General features: G+C 36.9%; 1 protein-coding gene across 1 annotated transcript in view; it reads right to left on the reverse strand.

Annotated features, from left to right (window-relative positions):
- Igf2bp3 (insulin like growth factor 2 mRNA binding protein 3) overlaps nt 1-27525 on the reverse strand; it is a 146592-nt gene that overhangs the window by 79641 nt on the left and 39426 nt on the right. The window contains exon 3 of the mRNA XM_046463626.2: nt 20269-20317. Coding sequence (XP_046319582.1) covers nt 20269-20317 — 49 coding nt within the window. The remainder of the gene's footprint in view (nt 1-20268; nt 20318-27525) is intronic.

Below are 27525 nucleotides of genomic sequence, written 5' to 3' on the forward strand. Positions count from 1 at the left end.
ATGAACCTAGATGCAAAAATCCTCAATAAAATTCTGGCCACTCGGATACAAAAACATATCAAAAAAATTGTGCACCATGATCAAGTAGGATTCATCCCTGGGATGCAAGGCTGGTTCAATATACGGAAATCAATAAATGTTATTCACCACATCAATAGACTTAAAAATAAGAACCATATGATCATCTCGATAGATGCGGAAAAAGCATTCGACAAAGTACAGCATCCCTTTATGTTCAAAACTCTAGAAAAACTAGGGATAACAGGAACATACCTCAATATTGTAAAAGCAATCTATGCTAAGCCTCAGGCTAGCATCATTCTGAATGGAGAAAAATTGAAGGCATTCCCTCTAAAATCTGGAACAAGACAGGGATGCCCTCTCTCACCACTTCTGTTCAACATAGTTCTCGAAACACTGGCCAGAGCAATTAGACAGACGAAAGAAATTAAAGGCATCAAAATAGGAAAAGAAGAACTTAAATTATCACTATTTGCAGATGACATGATTCTATACCTAGCAGACCCAAAAGGGTCTACAAAGAAACTATTAGAGCTAATAAATGAATTCAGCAAAGTGGCAGGATATAAAATCAACACGCATAAATCAAAGGCATTCCTGTATATCAGCGACAAATCCTCTGAAATGGAAATGAGGACAACCACTCCATTCACAATATCTTCAAAAAAAATAAAAGACTTGGGAATCAACCTAACAAAAGAGGTGAAAGACTTATACAATGAAAACTACAGAACCCTAAAGAGAGAAATAGAAGAAGATCTTAGAAGATGGAAAAATATACCCTGTTCATGGATAGGCAGAACTAACATCATCAAAATGGCGATATTACCAAAAGTTCTCTATAGGTTTAATGCAATGCCAATCAAAATCCCAACGGCATTTCTTGTAGAAATAGAGAAAGCAATCATGAAATTCATATGGAAAAATAAAAGACCCAGAATAGCAAAAACAATGCTAAGCAGGAAGTGTGAATCAGGCGGTATAGCGATACCAGACTTCAAACTATACTACAGAGCAATAGTAACAAAAACAGCATGGTACTGGTACCAAAACAGGCGGGTGGACCAATGGTACAGAATAGAGGACACAGAAACCAATCCACAAAACTACAACTACCTTATATTTGATAAAGGGGCTAAAAGCATGCAATGGAGGAAGGATAGCATCTTCAACAAATGGTGCTGGGAAAACTGGAAATCCATATGCAACAAAATGAAACTGAATCCCTTTCTCTCGCCATGCACAAAAGTGAATTCAAAATGGATCAAGGAGCTTGATATCAAATCAGAGACACGCCGTCTGATAGAAGAAAAAGTTGGCTACGATCTACATACTGTGGGGTCGGCTCCAAATTCCTCAATAGGACACCCATAGCACAAAAGTTAATAACTAGAATCAACAAATGGGACTTACTCAAACTAAAAAGTTTTTTCTCAGCAAAAGATACAATAAGAGAGGTAAATAGAGAGCCTACATCCTGGGAACAAATCTTTACTCCTCACACTTCAGATAGAGCCCTAATATCCAGAGTATACAAAGAACTCAAAAAATTAGACAATAAGAGAACAAACAACCCAATCAACAAATGGGCCAAGGACCTGAACAGACACTTCTCAGAGGAGGACATACAATCAATCAACAAGTACATGAAAAAATGCTCACCATCTCTAGCAGTCAGAGAAATGCAAATCAAAACCACCCTAAGATACCATCTCACTCCAGTTAGATTGGCAGCCATTATGAAGTCAAACAACAACAAGTGCTGGCGAGGATGTGGGGAAAAGGGTACACTTGTACATTGCTGGTGGGACTGCAAATTGGTGCAGCCAATTTGGAAAGCAGTATGGAGATTTCTTGGAAAGCTGGGAATGGAGCCACCATTTGACCCAGCTATTCCCCTTCTCGGTCTATTCCCTAAAGACCTAAAAAGAGCATGCTACAGGGACACTGCTACATCGATGTTCATAGCAGCACAATTCACAATAGCTAGACTGTGGAACCAACATAGATGCCCTTCAATGGATGAATGGATAAAAAAAAATGTGGCATTTATACACAATGGAGTATTACTCTGCATTAAAAAATGACAAAATCATAGAATTTACAGGGAAATGGATGGCATTAGAGCAGATTATGCTAAGTGAAGCTAGCCAATCCCTAAAAAACAAATGCCAAATGTCTTCTTTGATATAAGGAGAGTAACTAAGAACAGAGTAGGGTCGAAGAGCATGAGAAGAAGATTAACATTAAACAGGGATGAGAGGTGGGAGGGAAAGGGAGAGAGAAGGGAAAATGCATGAAAATGGAAGGAGACCCTCAGAGTTATACAAAAGTACATACAAGAGGAAGTTAGGGGAAGGGGAAAAATAATATAAGGGGGACAAACGAATGTCAGTAGAGGGGGCAGAGAGAGGAGAGGGGAGGGGAGGGCAGGGGAGGGGAGGGGAGGGGGGATAGTAGAGGATAGGAAAGGCAGCAGAATACAACAGACACTAGTATGGCAATATGTAAATCAATGGATGTGTAACTGATGTGATTCTGCAATCTGTATATGGGGTAAAAATGGGAGCTCATAACCCACTTGAATCAAATTGTGAAATATGATATATCAAGAACTATGTAATGTTTTGAACAGCCAACAATAAAAAATTTAAAAAAAAAAAAAAAGAAATATTCTGTTTAAATGGCTTCCCTATTATGTCTTTCAGGCATTACTTGGACATTATACCAATTTTGACATCATGTATGTAAGTGGTTAACTTTTCTGTGAATTTTAATTTAGGATTATAATTCAGACACTACACAGGAGGAAATTATAGATCTGAATAAAGAAACTCCAATAAAATTGGTGTAGAAGTCATAAATAGACTTGGAGGGAATATCAAAAGTCATCCTCATTGCTACATTTGAAATTACAGAACTACATATAGTTTATAATGCAGTGGCTAAGAGAAAGATTTGGAGGTCAGGTTGCCTACTTTGAATTCCACTCAGCCAATGTTAGCTGCAAGAATTAGGCAAGTTTCTCCATTTCTCAGTTACTTTTTTCCTTTTTCTTTAAGGTAAGGATAGGACTATTACCCTCCTTACAGCTAACCCTAGAACCCTCCATCTAGGGTTAGGTGTAATAATCAAATGAGATCCACCCAAAGAGGTTCTCATACCTCCCTCCCCATGATCAGTGTGCCCCACTCGTACACTATTCAGGTAACTTAAATCTGAAGGCAGAGCAGTAAAAAGGAAACGAAGAGCTAGGAATGTGATGATAAGCATAAACATGAAAGAAGAAAGGACCAATCAAATGCAAGCTCCTTGCATTTGACTTGACCAATCAAATGAGAGCTCCTTGGAAGGAGAGGGCTCGGCCTATGTGAGCATGCGTGCACACAGGGTGTCTAGGACTGGAGGTGGTGGGACTCCATCCAAGCTGTGCATCTCGCACAATGCGCCTTACCTATTCTGCGGGGAGTGGAGATGCCCGGTCAAGGGAGTGGAAACCATAGGACAACTCACCCACACAAAAGGATCATAGCACCAAGATTAAAGAAAGAAAAACTGTTGCAGATGAATTTACAAACCGGAAGAATAGAATATCATGGATTAACTGAAAACAGAATACCAAGACACAGAAAATTTAACCAAAATCACAAAACCTTGATTTCATGTAACAGTGTACAGCATTTGTTTGTTCTGCAAGCTTTTCTGTTGAGCATTTCAGCAAATATTTAGAGTAAGATTTATTATATAATCTTAAACAACAGGGACTCAAAAATGGTAAGCAGTTGTTAAAAACTGATGTTAACCCCCAGTGTTTTCTTGTTATGTCCTTCACTTGAGAGATATTTTGACAACCCAGTCTGTGTAACATGAAAGAGGCAAGGTGTTCTTATGAAATGAAGAAGTCTTTAGAGGAATGAAGGCTGAAGCTGAAGAGAATGATTTTCAAATTATGTTTAATTATCTTGCCATGAATCTGGTAATTTGTTTCACTTTTCTCAGAAGTCTTAGGTCTTGTTCTTTCATATATTATCAAGCATCTCCTCATTATGATTTGGTAGAGCTGGCGGCGGGGGGTGGGGGGGTGGTCACTGTAGCTTGCTTTGGTATTTTAGTACAGTGGGCAAGAGTCCGTCTCTCTCTTTAGTGGGCACCCAAAAACCTGTAGTAGCAAATCACTGGCAACAAGTTCTAACATCTGGAATTTCTAGAGTTTACCCCAAAAATCAACTGACATTTCTAGATATTTGATTTTTAAATCATATCCTTGGAAACATATTTCGAAGGAGAATGTTATTAAAGAATGTGTTAATAGACTGACTCAAATTTCAGCACTTATCAACCTTTGTGTTATTGGTAGCAAATGAAATCAAAACTGTATCCTGAAAAACCCACTGTCCTTTAGATATGATGTTGCCCTGGGCTCCATTAGAAACTCACTGCAGCTGGGCATGGTGGCACACTCCTGTAACCCCAGTGGTGCAGGAGGATTGAGAATTCAAAGCCAGTCTCAGCAATTTAGCAAGGACCTAAGCATTGTAGCAAGACCCTGTCTCAAAATGAAAAGGTCTGGGGACGTGGCTCAGTGGTGGAGTACCCCTGGGTTCAATTCTTAATTTAAAAAAAAAAAAAGATCTTTTTAAAATTAAATTGTAATACAATTGCACAATGTACGATATTTATTGAATGAGTTACATAAAAATAAAATTCTTGCTTTATTATTGTTCAAAAAAGTCTTTTTTTTTTTTAAGGAGTCTGAAATACCACATTCATTATCATCAACCAGAGTACTCCTATTAAACAATTTTGATCTTTGTATATTCAGGTACATGTAGGAGAGGGTAGGGGTTGTGGACACGAAACATTCACCAATGGAAGAATTTAGCAAGTTGAACACAGAAGTGTTCAGAAGCTGGTTGATGATGGCCAGTTGCCAAAAAGCATCACACACCTCTGTTCTACCAGCCCACTGAACATCTACCATGATCTATCAGACAGGAACCAAAAACCAAGGAACCCTGAAAAGGAATCAGTGTCTAGGAAATAAGATGTCTAGGAAAGATCACAGAAAACTAAATGCTCTCCATAGAAGGACAAATGAGGCCACTCAGCAAGGCAGAAACAACAGAGGGGGAAATGCCCTAACACTGAGGCAACCCTTGCCTTTCTGGCTGCTGATGCTAAAATTAGAAATAGGATTAAGAGTGCCCTGCTGTTCCCAATTTATTACTCCCAGGTAGGGAACTTCTCCCTCTCCCATGTTAACCTTGAATATTTTATTCATTAAAATCAGAGGTTGGAAGCAATTAGAAAAGAGCAACAAGAAAAGGTTTCTACACACTTAAACTGAAAGGATGTACATTACATATACATCTTTAGTGCTGAATCACATGGATAACTCAAATACATGTTCTTTTTTAAAACAAAGTCTAGGGCTGGGGATGTGGCTCAAGTGGTAGCGCGCTCGCCTGGCATGCGTGGGGCCCGGGTTCGATCCTCAGCACCACATACAAACAAAGATGTTGTGTTCAACGAGAACTAAAAAATAAATAAAAAAAAAAAAAAAAAAAAAAAAAACAAAGTCTAAGGAGGCGTCACTTAATCAAAGGTTATCTACAAGTGAGCAGTGAATTTTAAAGCAATTTACTTGTGAGCAGTCCTCTGAGAAATAAAAGGTTCAACCTGCCTCTTTGAAAATTTAGAAGGAACAAAAAAATTATAGTCCAAGAAACAAAAACTCCAGTTTCTTGATCCAGATAAAACCAAACAAGTAAGTTTTCCCTCTTTCTTCTATTGAATGCAGCTATCAATTCTAAACAGAGTAATAAGGCAACTATTTGAAGACTCTGGAAAGTAAATGACGGCAGATGAGTAGAAGAATTTGTAGTAGTACTGACCTTGAGGTAGTCTATTTACCACTTTTCTTCTTCAGGTATGTACCAGGCCAAACTCCGGGCAAAACAAAATTTGAAAGGTCTTAGTGGACACAGAAAATAACTTAGGAAAAAACCTGTCCTAGCTTCAGAGCAAGAAGGATCACCTAAAGCTGTGCTGAAAAGGAGGAACCCTGGCTTCAAGAGAATGGCTTGACTCCTGTTGCTATAGAACCAAAAAGGGAAAGAAGCCCCAGAGAACCATAAATACTAACAAGATCATGGAGAGGGAGGAGCCCAGGAAAGTCAGTAGGAAATCCTAAGTTTAGCCCCCAAATAAATAAGCTTGAATGCAAACAAACAACATACTCGGACTTTTGAGAGCTTAACCATGGGATAGACTGGCCAGGTCCTGGACTGGCAGCCACTGGGTGATGAACATGAGACCAATCGAAAGAATACTTCAAAAGCTGCAAAAACAACTGAAATTGGAACCCTAGCCCACACAAGGCTGTTTGCAACTTGCAGCCTGAACTCAGCTAAGTAAACTGTACCTAAATCGGAATCATCAGAATTCTCCACAGGGAATAAACCAGACCAGAGTCTCATAATATTCAAGATGTCCACAATACAATCCAAAATTATGTGGCATATGAAAACTAGAAAAATCTAGACTCATGAGATTGACAATGCAAATGGCAAGAATGAAACAGATGTTGAAATTATCTGTCAAAGCCTTTAAATGCACTTCTTATATATTAAAAAAAAAAAAAAAACTCCACAAAGGGAAAAACAGAGTCCAAGAAATAGGAGATATTAATAAATTCACTGTATGGGCTCACAGCAGACTGGATTACTACAGAAGAAATTGTCTTTGCCCATGAAGACAAATCAATAGCAATTATTCCATCTGAGCAACCAAGAGAAAACAGACTGAACAAAATGAACAAAGACTCAAAGACCAGTGGGAAAATGCAAAATGCCTAAATTCATGTTACTGGTATCCTAAAGCAAGAGGGAAAAGAAAATTTTTGCAAACAAAAAGAATTTGCAAAAATGATAGACAAGGTATTCCAATTTTGGCAAGATGTAGATCTGAGACTTAAAATGTACAGTGAATCTCAAACAAGACAAATCCAAAGAAATCTATCTGGAGATATGCATCATAACTATTTATCAAAGGTCAAAGGCAAAAAAAAAAAAAAAAAAAAAGAATCTCAAAAACAACCAGAGAAAAATGACATTACTTACAGGGCAGTGGTTCTTTAAAGAGATTTATATTGCCCCCAAAAGGATATGTGGCAACTTGTGGAGGCAGAGATCTGCTGGAATCAAGTGGGCAGAGGCCAACTGTGCTACTAATGAATCCACAAAACACAACAATGCTCTGTCTTTAACAAACATATGTCAGCTATTAGGCTATAGTCTCAAAGTAAAATGATACAATATACTATGCATGCATTAATCAAAAGCTGGAGTAATATTTAATTGCAGACAAATTAGAATTCAGAGCAAAGAAATTTACCAGGGATAAAGAATGACATTACAGGGCTGGGGATGTGGCTCAGGCGGTAGCGCGCTCGCCTGGCATGCGTGCGGCCCGGGTTCGATCCTCAGCACCACATACAAACAAAGATGTTGTGTCCGCCGAAAACTAAAAAATAAATATTAAAATTCTCTCTAAAAAAAGAAAATAAATAAAATGCTCCCTTATATATATATATAAAAAATGACATTACATCATGATAAAAGTGTGAATTTACCTTTGAAGACAGGAATACTAAATGGACTTGGCAATCGGGTTTCAAAATATGAAACAGGGCTGGAAAGAAAAACACTTAAATCCATGATAATAGTGATAAATTCCAATAGTCCATTCTTAGGAATGGATAAGTAAAATTCAACAAATATACAGAACTGAATAGTATCAACCAACTGGGATTAACCTTTACAGAGCACACCACCCAATAACATGAGACATCCACCATCCATGAGAATATGATAAAAATCTACCTCAAAATTATACCCATAAAAAAAATTATTAATAGATTTTCAAGAATTATAAATACACAAGATAATGTTCACTAGCCATAAGAGATTTAAACTAGAAGTCATTAACAGAAAGGTAATAGGAACATCTCCAATCATTTAAAAACTATAAATAAAAAAAGAAAACTATAAATACATATAACTTCTTAAGAGTGGGGTAGGGGGGAATCAGTGAAACCAAATGCTGGTTTGGGGGACTTTTTTTTTTTTTTTTTTGGAGGGAGGGGGAATCAAAGATGGAAAAATGGATAACCCCCTGGCAAGATTGACAGAGATAGAAAAGAAAGTCAGAGCAAGAGGACAAAAGTTACCATTGTCAGATCTAAAAAAGGGATATCACTACATCCCCAAAGGAAGTTAAAGGTTAGTAAGGGAATATTACAAAACTCTATGCATTTCTATTCAACAATCTGAATAAAACAAACCAATTCTTCAAAAACTAAATTGCCAAAATTATTCAAGATGAAGTAACCAGAAGAATCCTGTTAACTATTGAAGAAATAGTTTTAACTTTAAAAAGAAAAATCTGAGGTTTTGAAATTCTTTGTTCAGCTGATTTCACTAACAAATTCTACCAAACATTTAAAACCACAAAACCAATTCAGTATAATAACTTCAAAAAAAAAAAAAAAAAGTTTCCAAACTTTTTTTCCCTCCTTCTGTATGATGGTGGGCCTTGAACCCAGGGTCTTACACATAGTAGGCAAGTTCTCCACCACTGACCTGTATTTCCAACCTCTTCCAATATATTTTGAAGTTGTTACCATGATAACAAAAATCAAAGACAATAGAACAAAAAGTACTCATGAATAGAGAAGTCCTTGATTTGTTAGCAAACTGAATCAAGCAATATATGAAAAGAGTAAAACACCACAGCAAAGTAGAGTTTACATGGTAGGAATGCAAGGTTGATTCAATATTTGTAAAATATTATTTATCATAACAGCCTAGAAAAATTACATGATCATATCAGTTTATGCAGAAGCAGCACTAGAAACAATCCAACACTCATCGATCATATAGGCTATCAGCAAATGGAGAATAGAAAGAAGGCAATATTTTCAACCTAGACATCTACAGGAAAATCTGCTAACATTTTTATGTAAGAGCAAAGATAATATTTTTTCACAAAGATTGAGAAAAGAGTAAGGATGTTGGGGTCCTAGTCAATGCTTACAGCAAGAAAAGAAAAAGAATGGAAAGGAAAAAAATAAAACTGCCTGTTTGTAATGACATGATTATCTAAGTAGCAAATCCTTAACTTTAAGAACTAATGTTTAGGAATGTCAAAGGATATAAATCAATACATAAAAATCAAACATTTCTCTATTTTAAAAACCAACAAAAGGAAAACAAAAATATTTGCCCATTAGCATAGCTAAATAAGTATTGGCAAGGATATGGAAAAATTAGAACACAGTACACTATTAGTAGAAGTGTAAAATGGTGCAGCTTCTATGGTGGTTCTTAAAAAACTAAAATAGGGACTGGGGTTGTAGCTCAGTAGTAGAGCTCTTAGCTAGCATGCAGAAGGCCCTGGGTTCTAGCCCCAGCATTGAAAGATATTAAAATTAAAAATACTTAAATTGCAAGCCAGACACAGTGTGTGCACCTGTGGTATCAGCTACTTGGAAGGCTCAGGAAGGAGGATCAAGTGAGCCCAAGAATTCAAGGCCAGCCCAGGCATCAATTAGCAAGACCCTGTCTCCGTTGCATAACACCCAGCAATTCCAATTCTGGGAATGTACTCCAAAGAAATGAAAGCAGGGTCTTAAATAGATATTAGATCACCTATTTCACAGCAGCATTATTCACAATAGTCAAAATGTAAAACAATCTCATGTTCGTGGATACAAGAATGGATAAACCATTATGGAATATCCACGTAATAAGATATTATTCATATCTACTTAGCTTGATCTGCTACTTGTTTATACCATGGCAATAATTGGACCCAAATTCTCATTTGATTCATTTCAAGTGCTCTCTGTTTAACTACGTCTACAAAAAGGTCTTTACATGTGAAATTAGTAGCTTTGTATAAATATAATTGTTTTTAAAAATAAAATATTAAAAACCAGAAAATGGAGGGAAAGCGTATGAAGGAAGAGGGAAGATGGAGTCCTTTTTTCCTCATATTCATAACTTCAATTTCATCCCACCAAATTTTTGGGGGGACTTTTGGTTTTTGCCTCCCCCCCCCCCAGTTTATGCCATTTGGTAATCTATGTGATTTATGATTGATTCCTTCCAAATAATCTGATTGTCCTTCTAGATGAGGTATATGGTTATTATTTGACTTGTTATTCTGCTATGCATTCTTTCAAAATGTGCCAAGTGAATCCCCACACTGAGGATATACCAGTGAACAGTCCACTCTCTATTGAGCCTCTCCTTCTCCCACTTAGGATATATTTGGCCACAGAAAACAGCAAGTGTACAGGTAAGTGTTTTGAAAGTTTCCACGAATTTGGAAAGAATGATAAAAATCCCATGCAGAATAAATAAATAAATAAATGTTTTTAGAATAGGCTTTTTAAAGGGTGCTCTGTCGACTGGCCACAGAGCACTAGTGTCTGGATAACAATTACCCAATTTCCTAGCCCCAAGCAGTTAACTTCTCTTCCTCCTAGTCTTCATGCATGCATTCACACTTAAGACTAATTGTCAACCTGAACTTTGAAGAAGTATAGAATCATGTAAAACACTGCCCAGCCAGGCATGGTGGTGCACACTTGTAGTACCAGCTACTTAAAAGGCTAAGGCAGATCTCTTGAGACCAGGAGTTTAGGGCCTTCCCCAGAGTTCTGCCTGAAATACAGATGAGAGATTTATTTACCAATTATTTCTTCTTGGATTGGCCATGACTGCTAGAAAATACTACTGAAACAAAAGATCTCTCCATTTACAATGAGCACTTAATAGGTAGTCTGTGTTGTTGATAGTTTGACATAATTCAAATAGAAAGGACTGAGTATATTCACTTAAGTTACAGAACGCATATGCAGACTGTGAAATTTAAAGAACAGCTTCACAATTTAGCACTAACACAGAACCCCAAAACTGCCAACCCTGCACCTCCTAAACATAGGAGCTTGAACACATGAAGAAGCAGAAGCTGCCTGTGTATCACCCCTTATGAATGATTGTATCTACATGCTAGTTTCTCCATTTAAAAATATGAGCTACCTTTAAAAGGCTGAGTTAAGACCGACTCCTCTACAGGAAGGTGGCCAAGGGTATAGGAAAGAAGACCAAAGGAAGCATCAAAGAGGAAGCAATTAAGGACACTTGGTGTCCTTTGGCCAGAAGGGAGAGGAGGACTACAAGACCAAGCCAGTGTGACTTCAGCAGTATTAAAGTTCAGAGAGAAGGCAAAGCAATACATTGAGAGGAAAAGAAATTTGGTTTCAGATACCTCAAGTTTAAAAGATACCAAAGTACATTTACTTTCCATGCAGAAACAAAAATGTAGGAGACAAGTGAAATTTGAGATGGTTTTTAAAAGGAAACAGAGAAAAGTTCACTTAGGAATAGAAAAGTACACGCCACAGAATGTTAGAGAAGAACAACCAAGATTGAGAAGATCTGCAGGGAGAGGAACTGAGGGCATAAATGTAACACAAAAATGAACCACAACAAAAGGCAGTGATTTGATCTCCCAAGAGCATGATCACACAATGACCTTCAACACCATTTCCAAAGCAGCCAGGGCAGAGCAGAGGGCCAACCCTAGTCTTTTGGGACAGGAAGATTCAAGATAAACCTGGGGCTTCTTGTACCACAAAATTAAGGAAGCTAATAACTACTGAGGTGGCATCAAAAGAACACTGACACTAACTTGAAACTAGCAAGGTCCTCTCAGGATAATGTAAACATCATTGAGAATGATTCCAATAATACTGAAACCTAATAATATTTAAACCCATGAGCTTGTAGTTTATACACAAATTCACTGCCATCCTTCCAGAATGCCAACACACCCTAAGGGGTGAGGGGAGGGTACCAAGCATTTGTCCCATTTCTTTTATACAAACTATACCTCAGAGTATTCTAACAACTATTGAGGACAAATTCCTCCTTACAAATACATTCCAACTAATAAATGAAGAAATGGTAGAGCTCAAATACTACTAGTTCCTGCAAGCACACAATAATGAAATCTAAGCAATGATCAATGACATTTCACATCACAAAGAGACAGACACTATTTACTTCCTAATTAAAGAATATATACCACCTATATATCCTTTTGTCTTGTCAAAATAAACTAAAAGCAAACTTGTGTATAATCCAAGCCCACCAGGCATCAGAGGGATGTGTTAAGTGACCACATATGGATATAGTTCAGCAAAATAAGAATGTGGAACACTATACAGAATAAACCAACTTAAAGGAACAGGGTGGGAGAGCAGAAGGGTTGGGTATAGTGGTGCACACTTGTAATCCTAGTGACTAGGGAGGCTGAGCCTGGAAGGATTGCAAGTTCATCCTCAGCAATTTATGACCTTCAGCAACTTGGCAAGGCTGTGTCTGAAAACAAAAATTTAAAAGGGCTGGGGGTGTAGTTCAATCCCTGGTAGCACATGGAGGAAAATAAGGGTGCAGGTGGGGGGCTATTGATGAGAGGATATGCAACAGAATAACCCAAAATATCAACGAATTTTTGCCAGGCATGATGCATGCCTGTAATCCCAGCAACCTGGGAAGCTGAGGTAAAGGGATCCCAAGTTCAAAGTTGGCCTGGGGAATTTAGTGAGACTCTCCCTGTCTCAGAATAAGAAGTGTTGCCGGGCATGGTGGTACATGCCTCCAATCCCAGCAATTTGGGAGACTGAGGCAGGAGGATCGCAAGTAAAAACTCATCCTCAACAATAACAAGATCCTATCTCAAAAAGGGCTAGGGATGTAGCTCAGCAATGAAGTGCCCCTGGGTTCAATTCTTGGTACCAAAATAGACAGAGACTGACTTCTATGGGTTGAATTGTGCTCTCCAAAAAAATTCATGATAAAGTCTTAATTCCCAGTATTTCCAAATATTACCTTATTTGAAGAGTCTTTATGGGGGCAAATTAAGTTAAAATGAGGTTACTAGGGTGAACATAACTGGTCCTAATCAAAAGGGGAAGTTTGGCAACAGACACAGCAAGAAGGCTACACCACAAAAATCAGAGTTGTGCTGCCACAATCCAAGGAACTATCAGAAAGCCAAGAGAGAAGCTTCAAACAACTCCTTCCCTCATAGCCCTGAGAAGAGGCCCACCTGAAGACAACCGAGCATCCCTGACTTGAGTCTCCAGAAACATGATACAGTGAGTTTCTGTTGTTCAAACCTCCCAGTTTATGTTATTTTATTATGGCAGTCCTAGTAAATAAGACAGAGTATCTTTTAGGGATACATACCAAAGTCTTTAATAATGAGGAGATATAATGTTTAGGATTTACTCCAAAACAATCTAGAAAAGGGGGACAAGTATAGATGTACAAATAAAACAAGATTGTTCCCCCCATACTTACAATGGTAGTAACTGGGCTTCATTAGCTTATTTTTGTGTTTGATATTTTTATAATAAAACATTTAAATAAAAAGCAAGAAGACCTTCAAGATCACCTCGGGGAGGGGAAAACACATACAACTACAGAAGTACAAAAGGAAAACAAATGTCCAAGGATCACAGCACAAGGTCTTGGAAAGCTCATGGAGATAGCAGGCAGGAACCAGAAATACTTGCCTCACATGCCTGTCATGGGGAGACTGGAATTCTCCTGCATGCCAGTCACTAGATGATTTCTGAGAATGAAAGGTCTGACCCACCCCAGAGCAATCATGCACAAAATACCTACTGTCCACAGTTCCCCAAACACCAGAGTTTTCCAAAGACACTCATCACTCCTTCATCACTCAAAGCCAGAGTCTTTCCTCCAGACCTGGCCATTTCTGTCAGGTTCCCTGTCAGACTTTCAGGATCATGTTGAAAGCAAATTAGTGATAACCGAAAGAAAGAGAAACTTACGTTTTGCTGGAAGTTTCCTGATAGAGCAACCTGACTATGGGCTAGGTATGCAGCTCAGTGGTGGAGCACTTGCCTCCAGGTGTCAGTGTGGGTTTGATCCCCAGTGCTACCAAAATAACAAAAACAAAAACCAGAACAGAAACTCTGACCTCCTCCACCACATGACCTGGACACTTTCGTTACTCCACATCTGTGTAATCAGTGGTCTCATCTGTGAAGTGGGGACATAGGACTATTGTGAAGATTAAAACAGGTCAATCTGGTATCTAGCACCCAAGCACTCAGTGTTGTCATTTGTCATGTGATCAAAGTCAGGCCATTGTGAAGAAAATCACCACCCACATACCCAGTTATTATCAGCTTCTGCTTTATTTAGAGCTCTAACTTATCCTTCAATCTTTATGTGTTATTTCTAACATTTTACATTAGTGATTTCCATTACTTCTGGCTTGGTTCATGGTTTGTATCAACTCAACTGCCTTTACACATTTTCTGTTTGATTGAGTTCAAGTACTTCATGTTGTCAGCTTTATATTATCAATTTTACTTAAAATGTTCTGTCTTGGGGTTGGGGCTGTAGCTCAGTGGTAGAGTGCTTGCCTAGCACATGTGAGGCACTGGGTTCAATCCTTAAAATTTTACCCCATAAAAATGAATAAAATAAAGGGATGTATCCATCTTCCACTTAAAAAAATCTTTTTAATGCTCTGTCTCATGCAATTTCTAGCTAGCATTAATTCCTGTAACCATCATGAAACAGCTAACAACTGACCACAGCACTGAAAAGCAATTTGCACTTGGACAGAAGAATGACAGGTCCTATCTTATATATGGCAATGTCCTCCATAGACCCCGTCCTAATCTCTTCACTTGAAAGTCACCCCACTGAACCCCAACCCAAGATAGTCTTCTCTCTGGATTTCCTCTCTAAGCTATTTTATATTAATTATGGTATTATTCCCCCACCACCACCAAAATAGATAACGTGGCATCACTATTTTCCTTATTTTTCTTAAATAAGGTCCCCCTCAGTTTCCCTTTTTCTGCCAGACCCTGGCTTACTGACATTGCTATTTCTACTCTTAGTATAGCCTGATCTCCTTAGAAGGGAGGTCTCCTGCAGTCAGTCTTTTCTTCCTATAGTCAGAGTTCACATAGACAGGAAATAGACATCCTTGAGATGTTACCAACCTTAAGAAGCCGTTATTAATCTTATATAAATTCATGACCTCTACAACTCATCCTCGTTAAGTAATCTTCTAAATTCAGCGCGGATGACATAATCTCTCATTATAAGTACTTGCTTCATCTCACATGAAGATGATCATTTTCTAAGGTTTCTACCTTATATAGAACATGTGTTTTGATTTGGCCTGAAATGTGGGCATCTTTCCAGTACCCTAGGGTTTTAGCCAGAGTGGGTGGCTGATGTGAGGGTGACTCTCAGGAAGACTCTGCTGCCCTTTCCTAGGACACCTTGATATTCATGTAACACTCCCTACACCACACTAGGGAAGAATTAACTGTTTTTAACTGTAAAAAGAAAGCCAAGGGTGTTTTAATACTATAGAAGTCAACTTTCTCTGAACTGGTTTTTAGGCTCTGGATTTAAAGGTAACGTCAAATACGGAAGTATTCTGTTAGGGCAATTCTAGGGCCCTAAAGAAGAAGAAGCTTTTAAGATTTCCTATAAAATCCACTTAGTTGCAAAAATTGCTTCAAGCACAGAAAGAAGCACCAAAAAGACTTTTAAAAGATCATTAACCCATTAAGTTCCAAATTTTCAATATTTGCACTCAATAGGTTAACATTTGTTGCTCAATTTAAGGTTTTACAGATGTTCCACATCTGGGACAAAATGGATTAAGATAACTCTGCTCTTGGGGTGGGGGCAGCAAACAATATTTTATACTGCAATTTTCACCTGGACCTTTGGGTGTTTCATTGTTAGTATACCAGTTGCTTACCTCCCATGTCAAGAAGCAGAGCCCAAACCATCAGCCTGTATATACCCGGAATATACTTCAACTATAAAGAGCCCCCTTTATTCCACTGTTGGGCCGAAAAGGCAACTTTCACTTCCTTAATCATACCACACAACACATACTGAAGAAAAAACTTACGGTGCTGAAACCCTTTCAGAATTTTTTCCTAACATATTTGTCTTTCAAGTTCAATTAAATCCAGGAAAAATTAAATATCTATGTGTTGAGATAAAGCCAAAGAACACTCTGTATTTTCCAGCAAAAAGGAGATTTTATAAAATGCATCCCTATTAAGTACTTGTCAGGCCACATATTCAAATCTTTGTCTTGGAAATACAGTCATTTCAGTCATGGGCAACATCAGGGTTAAAAATCTTACAATACAGGTGTGACCACCCGTACCTCACATAGTTTTCCCTAAATCTGAACTCTGGAAACATCACTCTATCAACTTCTGTCACTGACCCCAGAGTGTTGCTCTTTAGTTACTCTATGACTTTACATAGTTAATGGGTCATACAGTTCAAAGGTGGTATGGCCTCAGGCATTTCACTGAGTACTTATTGTCTAATAAGAATAATAAAGATTCCTAATAATAGTGAGATAATAAGATTAGAGAAAATTTTTCTTTTTTCTAGAATTTTGAGTTTTTATTTTTATTATTTTTTAATATAAAGAAAGATATTCCTTAAATTTAGAAAATGGGACCCACTTAGAAGTTGAGTAGGCTGAAAGAAAAAGGACCATCACACATGTTTAAAGTTAAATATTTTACTAGGCCTTTATCACCCCTGCCCCAAGCATGGTGTTTAATGAAGGAGGGGCTCCCTTCATATACAACAATCGATTCTTTTGTTGGGTGGTGGGGTAGTTAGGGGTTGAACTTAGGGTGCTCTACCACTGAGCTTTTAATTTTTATCCCCAGCCTTTTTCGTTTCAAGACAGGGTCTAAGTTGTCCAGGTTGTTCAATTTGGCAATCCTTCTGCCTCAGCCCCCTGAACAACTGGGATTACAGGTGTGAATCGCAGGCCTGACTACAAATCTACTCAAGTTCCTCAGGCAAAAGTGTAAAGAATAAAGTTTTCTCCAATTTCCCATCTACATTCCACACATTTGGTGACAAACAAACCTTCCTAATTCTCAGAAGATCCTTCAAAAAATTAGTTTCCTCATATCATATCTTTATCTGCCATAAACACTTGGGTAGAGAAACATTCGGTCAATCCAGTGTCCAAAAATGACTTACCATCATTCAAAACTAAATGGTTAGAAACCATTTAGCACTTGCTGAATGCACACAGTATGCAAGATACACTACCCAGAGAACTTGAGGAGTCCCCTTCTCAATACTTGGTCATTTAAAGATGATGAGAAACAGAAGTGGGGTTGAGAGAGTAGCTCAGCAGTAGAATGTTTGCCTATCATGTGTGAGGCCCTGGATTCTATCCCCAGAATAACAGTAATAAAGATGATGATGACAAAAGTAAAGATAACAGTGGTATAAAGTTAACTGTCCAGTTACAAATCTTAAAGCAGCACTGTAATCTCACATGTGTTTCTGTATGGTCCCAGATTCTGTAGTCCCAGCAGTGACCTCACAGAAAATGGCTTATGATGACCAGCAGAATTATGAGAGGGGTCATCTTCCACTTCTAGGTTAGAACTTTGGGTACCAAAATTATTAGTATCCATTAAGCTCTCAACTGCAGATCCACTCTTGGGCTTTGTGATGCTGAGGTAGGACTCTTCGCACTGTTCACCTTTCCCAGCTGTTCCCTGTCAGTTTCTGTAGATAGAAAGAACTAGGAGACTAAGAAGCAGGAGGGCAGAGAGAGAGAGAGAGAGGACATGCACTCTCCTGTTTGTAAACTGTTCTTCTCAGCACTGCACTGTTTTAAGAGCTATAGCTCACATAATCCTATGTAGTGTTCAATGAAACCTAATGAGGAGGCTACACTAGAAATGAGGAAAATGAAGCGCAAAGAATTTTAAAAACCTGTTCAGAAATCATATAACTAGACCACCCAACTAGAAAGTAGCAGAGCCAGGATATAATTTCAAGACTGACACCCAAAGCTACAATGTTTCCTACAAAATAACACTATAAGGCTTCTTCCAGGTACTCCAAGCTGTTCCACAGGCCTATTTACACTGTTCAAAAGTAACTCACTAAAGGCAAGTGCTTGCTTTTTTAACTTCCTAAATCTTATTAAGTCCCTTTTCCTTTTTCATGCCTCTTCTTATCTGCAAAACAGTATCATTTGTCCTATGGAATGTCCCACATTCTGAATTTGGCTATTTATTTCTTTAAGGCATCATTTAATCTGTCCCTCCAACATCCATATTTCTTGTAAAATCCAAGTTAAATGAAAACAGAATCCAGTCAAACCCCTTTTTGAGGCAAGAATATTTTGTCTATGGTGCTATGTATTTTCTACTCCATCAAGTCAGGAGGTACATAATGTCTGGTTGTTCCTCTTTCTGTGATCCTAAAATTAATCAGTGGATTCAAAGCCTAATCCTTCCATTGTAATAGGAATCTGGAACTCTAAGTGCAAAATTACCACAGTCTACAGTAAGGCTTAGGCCCAAGACAGCCAGCACACCCACTATAATGGTATAAATAATGATATATAAAGTGGCCCCTCTCCAAAAAGAAATAATAAATGGTATTCACTCAAGTCTTCAATAAAAGGAAACACAAGTTCATCCCACTCTTAACAGGTCCTTAATAAATTTCCTTTTGTTGATCAATATATCAAACAATTAATAAATGTTTAAAAGGAGATCAATGATGAAGAGTTCCAAAATCTAGATGCAAGCTTTTTCTGTGTTCTTCCTTAATTATTTTAATCTTTTTGCCCACATTTTCCCATTTGAAAATGAAAATGTCACCAACTGGTGATACCTCAAAGGACTATGGAGAAGGTAAAACAAACAATGAAGGTTAAGAAAAATTAAGTTCAGCAAATAAAGGTTTGCTTTTCTTACTTAGATTTTACCCTGAATGAGGGAAAAGCTTGAGAAGCCACAAATCTGAATAGATACTATGAAAGAATTAAAAGAAAACTCTGCCATTAGCCTATAGCAGAAAGGCTAATGTACTAATAACTTATCTAAGATTGGCTGCAACTATTAGACTATTTCATTAAAAGTACATTATATTACATGTAATTCTTGAACAGAATATCATACTAAAGCACATTTGAAAACATATTTAATATGGCTCATCCTCAAATAAGGGTATCAAACTGCTAATCTTGATACCATGACAGCAGATTTGGGGACCCAATCCCCAAGCTACTAAATGCCCCAAGCAAACAATCTAAAACAGGAAAATGTAGGAATTTAATCTTTTATCCTTTGTAGATGGAAGCAGTGACTTATTTTTAATACATAGAATAACTTGAAACATTTAGCATATACCAAAAAACTAATCCTTTCCTGCAAAGCTTAAATGCAATAAAATTATTCAGAAGATAAACGTTGCTTAAAACATTCTGAGCACAAATTATTTGTCACCAACTGAGGGACCTTGGGGGAATCAAACTGTAGACCTTCATTCCTCAACTCACCAAAGAACCTTTTTAATCATACTTTGATTTTTCTAAGTGCTCTGGTTTAGTGACCCATCACAAGTCACTTCAGAAGACTGATCTGAAACACACAAAACTAGTTACTTTTTGATTTTTATATTTGAAATACATAAAAGCTGAGAAGTTTCCCTGCAGCACCTTCTCTAAGGCAGGTTTTAAGAACTTGCAGAATCCATCATCTGGAAGAGTCAACTGACATTTTCTTTGATCTCTTCATCTACTATTGCCTCAAATTCTCACCATGACATCCTTACAATGCTTTAGTAGATGCTGACACAGGCTATTCAACTCTGCTACATAGTTTGTGTTTATACATCATCACTACAGTGCCACCATCTGAGCAAAAGGAAGCAGAATAACATTTCAAAGTAAAGTGAAGGTAGCACTACTCATCTTTTTAAAAAATTGCTATGAGGGAACTTCGTAGTTCAATACAATTGACAAACTCACTAGGAAAAACTCAAACCAACAAGATCCTGTCCAGATGGAATGAGGAAGATAACCTGGTGATTCAAGACTATGTCAACTTTTTTTTTTTTAATTTCCAAGACAGATTTGTAAAAGATATACCATATTATTAGGAAGAAAAACTCACATCAAGACACAGGCCGTAAGAGAAGGATTTTTGTTATAGCATACCCGAGAATTGAAGGAAGGAGAAAAACCCCTGAAAAAACTAACAGCAGTAGACTTTGATATTTGGATCTTAAATTCAAATATAGAAATTCTTACCTCCCACTGTAAATGAGGCGGGATATTTCGTATCTGAAGTTTCCGAATCCTGCAGAAGAATTAAAACAAAAAATTTTAAGAAAAACACAAAAGCAAATGTTATTAACAGCCAACATGGAAGTTTAGAAACTGTATGAAATACCAATATCTTATTAACTATACACCAACATATAATGAGAAAATGTAGCTCAATGAAAAAGTTAATTGCAAGATGCATATTGAGACCATTTGGGGATCTGGCATTATTGGGTTATTATGACATTTTAAAAGTCACTAAAACTAGCAGAAAAAAATGTTTGAAAAACATTTTGTTGGATGACTACATTCAAAGTTCAAACACTTTCTCCTAAAATTAAGCCTCACAGGACACAAAGTCCAGATGTTTTTATTCTGAGATCACAGCCAAGACATGAATAGAATTAAGGGAACTCAAAATTGGGAACAATCGGTGAGAATCACATATTTTCACTACCCCCTGACAAAAAATTAACACTGTCTTCAATTATGAATGTAATAATAAATCATGGAACTATAATACATGTAATTTTGATATCAATATAAATCAGATATTTTCGTGTCACATTAAGTTGTTGGGAATCTTTAAATATCATCTCCACTTACTGCGGTAAGATGCAAATAAGATTGCTAGAACTTGTTACTTAACATTAAGCACAATATTACTGAGTTTTAAGTTTGTTAACTGTGGGGCTGGGGTTGTAGCTCAGTGGTAGAGTGCTCGCCTAGCATTCACAAGGCACTGGGTTTGATCCTTAGCAACACATAAATGTAAAATAAAGATATTGTATCTACCTAAAACTAAAAAATAAATATTTAGGGGAAAAAAAGCTTGCTAGCTGTATTTCAAAGTTATTTGTTTCCTTTATAATCCCTATATATTTCATACATTTAAAAAGATCCTAAGAAGAGGTGTATAGGTTTCAGACTGCCAAGAGTCCATAGTAGAGAAAAATGTTAAGAAACCCTACCTTAATCCAAATGCCTACATTCACACATACAATTATGTGAGACTGTACTAGAGATGCCACATACCCATAGCCCCTTAGTAGTAAGAAGTAAGTAAGAAGTTTTATTTATCTATTAAAACCAATAAAAATTTTGTGGAATCAGGCCTCTCTGACCACATTAAATATCATCTTAAAAAATAAAATAATAAAAATAACAACAAAATCTAACAGGGGGCTGGAGTTGTGGCTCAGTGGAGAGCTTGCCTAGCATGTGTCCAGCACTGGGTTCAATTCTTAGCACCATGTATTAATAAATAAAATAAAGGTCCATTGACAACTAAAAAATATTAAAAAACAAACACCCTGACTGGAGATATAGCTCAGTTGGTAGCATGCACAAGGCCCTGGGTTCAATCCCCAGCACCACCACCACCCCCCCCCCCCCAAAAAAAAAAACCCTAACAATGGAATTTGACATCAAGTGAAAAATTAGACTTCTTCAACTTATAAAATTTAAAAACTACAGTGAATTTCCCTTTCCAGGTCAAATAATTCATGTTTTTCAAGTTCCACAGCAAAACACCAGTTTACACTAAAGTCACAGACTAGTTCTTTGCCTCTTCCCTTTCCCCAAAAGCAAAAGAATAAATGCCGCAGCTGCTACCTATTCATCTGAAATGCCAAGGAAAATATAGATGAACCAAATTCAGGGGCACCCTATTTGCAATCATAAAAAGGATAAGGAAAGGGAGAACCACTATGAAATCATTTTTATGACAAAGCAAAACAAAGCAAACCATCAAGGAGCAGTCTACCAAAGAAATGGTAAAGGGAGTATCAATCTAAGGAAGGAAAACAATAAAAAAAAAAATTAAAAAAAAAAACACCATCTACTTAGAATTTGGAGATTAAATACTAGTTTGAGATTTGTATAAAAATAACTCAAGTGTTCATAATTGTAAATACTGTGGAACAGGGACTAATTTTCTATAAAAAGCTTAAAAGTACACCCTAACAAAAAAATGTTCCAACATACAGATTTCAGAACTGTTATATATTATTTTAGCTGACATAAAAGTTACTCACACTATGTAAATATTTACTCAGGGTAACTAAGGATATAAGAATCATTTGCTACACATATGCAAATACTCATCTATTTTAATCAAGCATCTGACACCATAAGGATAGGAAGCATAGTTTTAAAAAATTAAGTATTCACCCCTATTAAACTCAATTTGGGGAGTACAAAACTTTTCCCAAAAAACACATAAATATACATGCTGAACTGAGGTCAATTAGCAGATGATTATTCATATTATAAAAACAAATATCAACTTCTCAGGGCTTTCAGGAAATTCTTTAAATAAGATATTCTTTTTGTAACATTAAAAGGAATCCATTAGCTCTATTTTCCAAGGAATTTCTACTTATTCTTCAAAGTGTACATTCAACATTTATTTACTTGAAGTTACTCCAGAATAACTAGTTCCCTTAAATGGTTGTCCAGTTTCCATTATCTGATTCTCTCAAGTTCCATTTTAGACAAACATAAAAACTAATTCCATACAGTTAGTGTTCTGACATCTAGAATTCCATTTGCCCAGAAACTAATCTCACAATTTTACCTCTGATTCCTCGGCTCCACTCTTATTAGTACAAAAGCCAGAAGACTCAACATGAAAACGAACCAACCTATGGCATAAATGGTACTCACAGAGCACAAAAATATGAACTTCTGCTATGGAGAGGACTTGAGAAACTCTACCCCACACCTGTGCTTATCAAGTTAGCTGTATACCGTTAAACACTATCACCCACTTCTCTACCACCTCCCACCTGAGCTTTTAGAACTAGGTTTTATTTAAATTTGATTTAAATATTTAAAAGTCAAGACAATAAATATTGATGTTTTAATTGACTGTTTCCACTACATTATTAAATTATTAAAGCTCAATTCAACCATCAACAAAATAGTGTTTCACCTCCACCTGTAACACATATAAGCAGGCTGCATACTCCTTAACAACAGGGAGTAAATTAGACTATCTTGCTCACTGTTGCATTCAGAGTCTAGAATAGTGCTTGACACCTGATAAGCACTCTATTGATAAAATCTGTTATAATACATAGAAGGGAAAGAAAAAAAAAAAATCACAAGATTCATGGATCCGCCACCAAGAAACATTTCCAGTGGTTTTTCTTGCAGCTTATAAAAGTGAGAAAAACAACTACTGCACTTAGGTTTGAGGGAGAAAAAAACTGAATTATTGAAGTAGTTGCATTACTTAAAGAAAAAAGCCAACATAATCTATTTATAAATTAATTAATCATTCGGAATCATAAGGAAATTTAAGGATTTTCTCTCGAGGGAAAAATGGGATTAAAGTTCTCAGACTAACAGATAAAATTATTTTTTTAAAGGCTTACTGTGGGTCTGGGAGTATAGCTCTATGAGACAGCACCTGCCTAGCATGCAGAAGATTTTAGAGTTCATCCCCAGCACCACAAATAAAACAGAATGCCTAACCATGCTTGAATATTAGTTACCATAAAAATTCAATAAGTTATTTATTAAAGCAGATTTAATTACAAGATAAAGAGCCAATAGAGAAGCTCATGTAGATTCTAAAGAGCATCTTCAAGTTCTTTAGTAATTGCTGAATATGGTGGCTCACATCAATAATCCCAATCACTCAGGAGACTGAGACAGAAGAATCACAGGTTCAAAGACAGCCTCAGCAATTTAGTGAGACCATTAGCAACTTAGCAAGACCTGTCTCAAAATAAAAAATACAGGATGGGGATGAAGCTCAGAGGTAAAGTGCCCTTGGGTTCAGTCCTCAGTACCAAACCAAAGTTTACTAATTGATGGAATTTGATTTTCTATAAATTTTCAAATTGGTAAATTAGAAAAACTAGTAAAATGAGCATCCATATATCCATTACCAGCTTCAATTATCACTTATCTGGATCTTGTTGATTCTATACTTAACAGCTCGGCCAACATGTCCTATTTACATATCAGATCATGCTGAAATAAATTAAGTAACTGTGATAAGGATCTTATTTCAACATAACTACAAATCTACTATTGTACCTAACAGAGATTACCAGAAACTCCTTGTTATCAGATGTTCAATGTTTATTCTCAAATGCCTGATATGAATAAATAAATTGGGAAAAATACTTATCAATATCTCAAGATGCCTATATGCATGAAACTGACATGTCTTTTAGGTTTATTTAATACAAGAGTTTCCCTACTCTGTTTTCTTGCCATCTATTTGGTAATCCCAGGTAATAAATCCTATTATCTAATTCTGGATTTTACATATTGCATCAAGGCAGAAGGGTATGGTACAGCAAAGCTGCTTTCTCAATGTGTCCAAGAACCAGAGAGCAAGTAAGAGCACATGTAAACCAGGTGCCAGGGATGACACATGCCCTCTAAAGCATGCCTCTAGTGACCTACGTCCTCCAACAAAGCCCCACTGCTACAGTTTCCACTGCCTCTCAATAACACCAAATACAATTCCTTCAATTGATTAATATTTAATTGTCCTTTAATGGACAAATCCTCATCTGTCTCAACTTCAAGGAGTCCAGCCAGGCACAGTGATGCACACCTGTAATCCCACCAAGTCTGGAGGTTGAGACAGGATAACAAATTCAAGGCCAGCCCAGACAACTTAGCAAGACCCTGTCTCAAAAGAAGAATTAAAAAGGAGCCAGATGTGTTGGCACACACATGTAATGCCAGCTATTTCAGAGGATGAGGCTAACCTCAGCAATTTTGCAAGGACCAACATAGCAAGACCCTGTCTCAACAAATAAAATAAAAGGGGCTGGGGATGTAGCTCAGTGGTAGACTATCCCTGGGTTTAATGCCCAGTACTGAAGAAAGAAAGATCCAAAGACATCATTCTTTCTTTTCAGAATATAACTTAGTGTCCTGGCATTGTCCAAAGGTAATCAAGTATTTTAGTTTTTTTCTGTTTCATGAAATCACAGATTCATAAATACTGTATATATTAACCTATTGCTCTAATTCTTTTTGATGCTCAACCTCCCCCATCTTTGGCCAGTAAATGGCCTCTTTGTGTTGCCTCCGACATCTTTCTACATGACTACAATTTGAGGGCTATTTTGCTTTCTGCTATGATATTTCAGGTTAAACTTTTACATCCTTTGCCCCCATCTGCAATCAGTTTTATCTATGGAGCACTAGAAGTATACAGTATACTTCTGTATACTAGAAGTATACAGAACCTATAATCTTGTCACTAGAGTTGTTCATCCTATTGGATTGGTCATTGCTTCAAAGCCAGGGCTAGGAAATGCAATTTGTTTGGAACAAAAATAAAACATGCATTTAATGCTGATTATTTCTAATTCAAATTTTAGGTTACCAGGGTTGTACTGAAAGTCTTTGATATTTCCATCTTTTCTTCCACTGGTAAAATTGACAACAGGCGTAAAAAAGAATATAAACAAACAAAAAAAAAGCTTTGTTTATTCTTATTTAACTTTCACAGAATTGTATAGAGTAGCAAACAAAGCCAGAAGTAGTTTAATTTGTTTGTGTACACAAGCTTATTAGTGACAGGGTCAGAATCCACCTCTGGGCATTCTGGCTCTGAAGAAGTGTGTCCTCTTAACCATACTAAGTCTTACCGATTTCACTTATAACCCAACCAACAACATGACCACATCAAAAAAACTCAGTGAAAAGTACAAATTGCGGGCTGGGGTTGTGGCTCAGCAGCAGAGTGCTCGCCTAGCACGTGCAAGGCCCTAGGTTCAATCCTCAGCACCACATATGAAAAATAAATGAAAAAAAGTATTTTTTTTAAAGAACAAATTGCAAGTTATATTCAAGGTAAAAAGATATGCTAATCCTAAGCAAAATTTTCACTTTACCCCTTGGCTTTAATTTTTTTTTAAGTTGTAGATGGACACAATATCTTTATTTATTTTTATGTGGTGCTGAGGATCAAACCCAAGTGTTCTACCACTTAGCTACATCCCCAGCCCACCTCTTGGCTTTAAACCTAACAGTCATAATTTACATACTACAATCTACTATTCAAATTAAATGGACAAAGTTATTCAGGTGGAGCATCTCTAACCTCAAATCTGAAACACTTCAAAATCTTAATTTTTTTTTTTTTTTTGAGCACTAAGCACCTAACACGACACCAAAAGTGGAAATTTCCACATCTGACCTCATGTGACGGATCAGTCAAAACAAATGTACTGAAAATATTGTATAAAATTACTTTCAATCTATGTATATAAGGTATATATGAAAACCAAATTTTGTGTTTAGACCTGGGTCCCCTACCCAAGATAACTCATTATGTATGTATACAAATATTCTAAAATTTTAAAAAGTCCTAAATCTAAAACATTCCTGGTCCCAAACACTTCAAATAAGGGATCCTCGGGCTAGGGATATAGTACAGTTGGTAGAGTGCTTGCCTCGCATGCATAAGGCAGGCCCTGGGTTCAATCCCCAGTACCACCACCAAAAAAAAAAAAAAACACCAACCAAAAAACCACCAACCAAATAAGAGATCATCAACCTCAACTCAACCTGTATATTTACACCAAGAAAGGAAGAAGGAAGACAATTATATTAAAAACTGAACTACTCCTCTGCTTTGAGAGTTTATGAAAACTGTATACACAGGCATTCAGTTACTGTGAATCTAGTTATTTCATGTGAAATTCCAATGCAAGCCTTGGAACCTTTCATTCAAATCAACTTCAAGTATTGAAAGTACATTTTCTTTATCTTATTTCTCTGTCTCACCCCTTTCTTTCTACCAACATTTATAAGAATCAAGTGGGACTCTTTCCCACTTCATAGATGAAAGATACTGAGGCTCAGACAGTGAGCTAACACTGCTAACAAGCCTGAAGGCAGGAGGAGAAAGACAAGCCTAACTTGTATATTGTTCCTCTTTGCCTAATTTTCTTATGCCAAGGATTGGAATACAAGGTCTACATTTGAACTGCTCATTCTCAAATAAAAAGCCATACCATGTAGAGACGAAGAGCAGTACAATGTGGACTCTCTGACCTGCCACTTGGTGGCACTCCCTACTGGCTACAAACCGTTATTCCAGCTCAAATGCCCCAGAGGAATTTGTTCAGTTTGGATAAATACAATACTGTTACAAGGTAGTTATATCTATCCCTTCTTATTTTATACAGTTAAGAATTAGCTCTTTAAAAAAAATCAACTTCAATTTTGAGAAGGTTAATACTCTAAGTAGGAGTATTA

This window comes from Marmota monax, unplaced genomic scaffold (genome assembly GCF_021218885.2).
Source record: "Marmota monax isolate L192 unplaced genomic scaffold, Marmota_monax_Labrador192_F-V1.1 WCK01_AAM20220418_F8-fsc00057, whole genome shotgun sequence".
NCBI lineage: Eukaryota > Metazoa > Chordata > Mammalia > Rodentia > Sciuridae > Marmota > Marmota monax.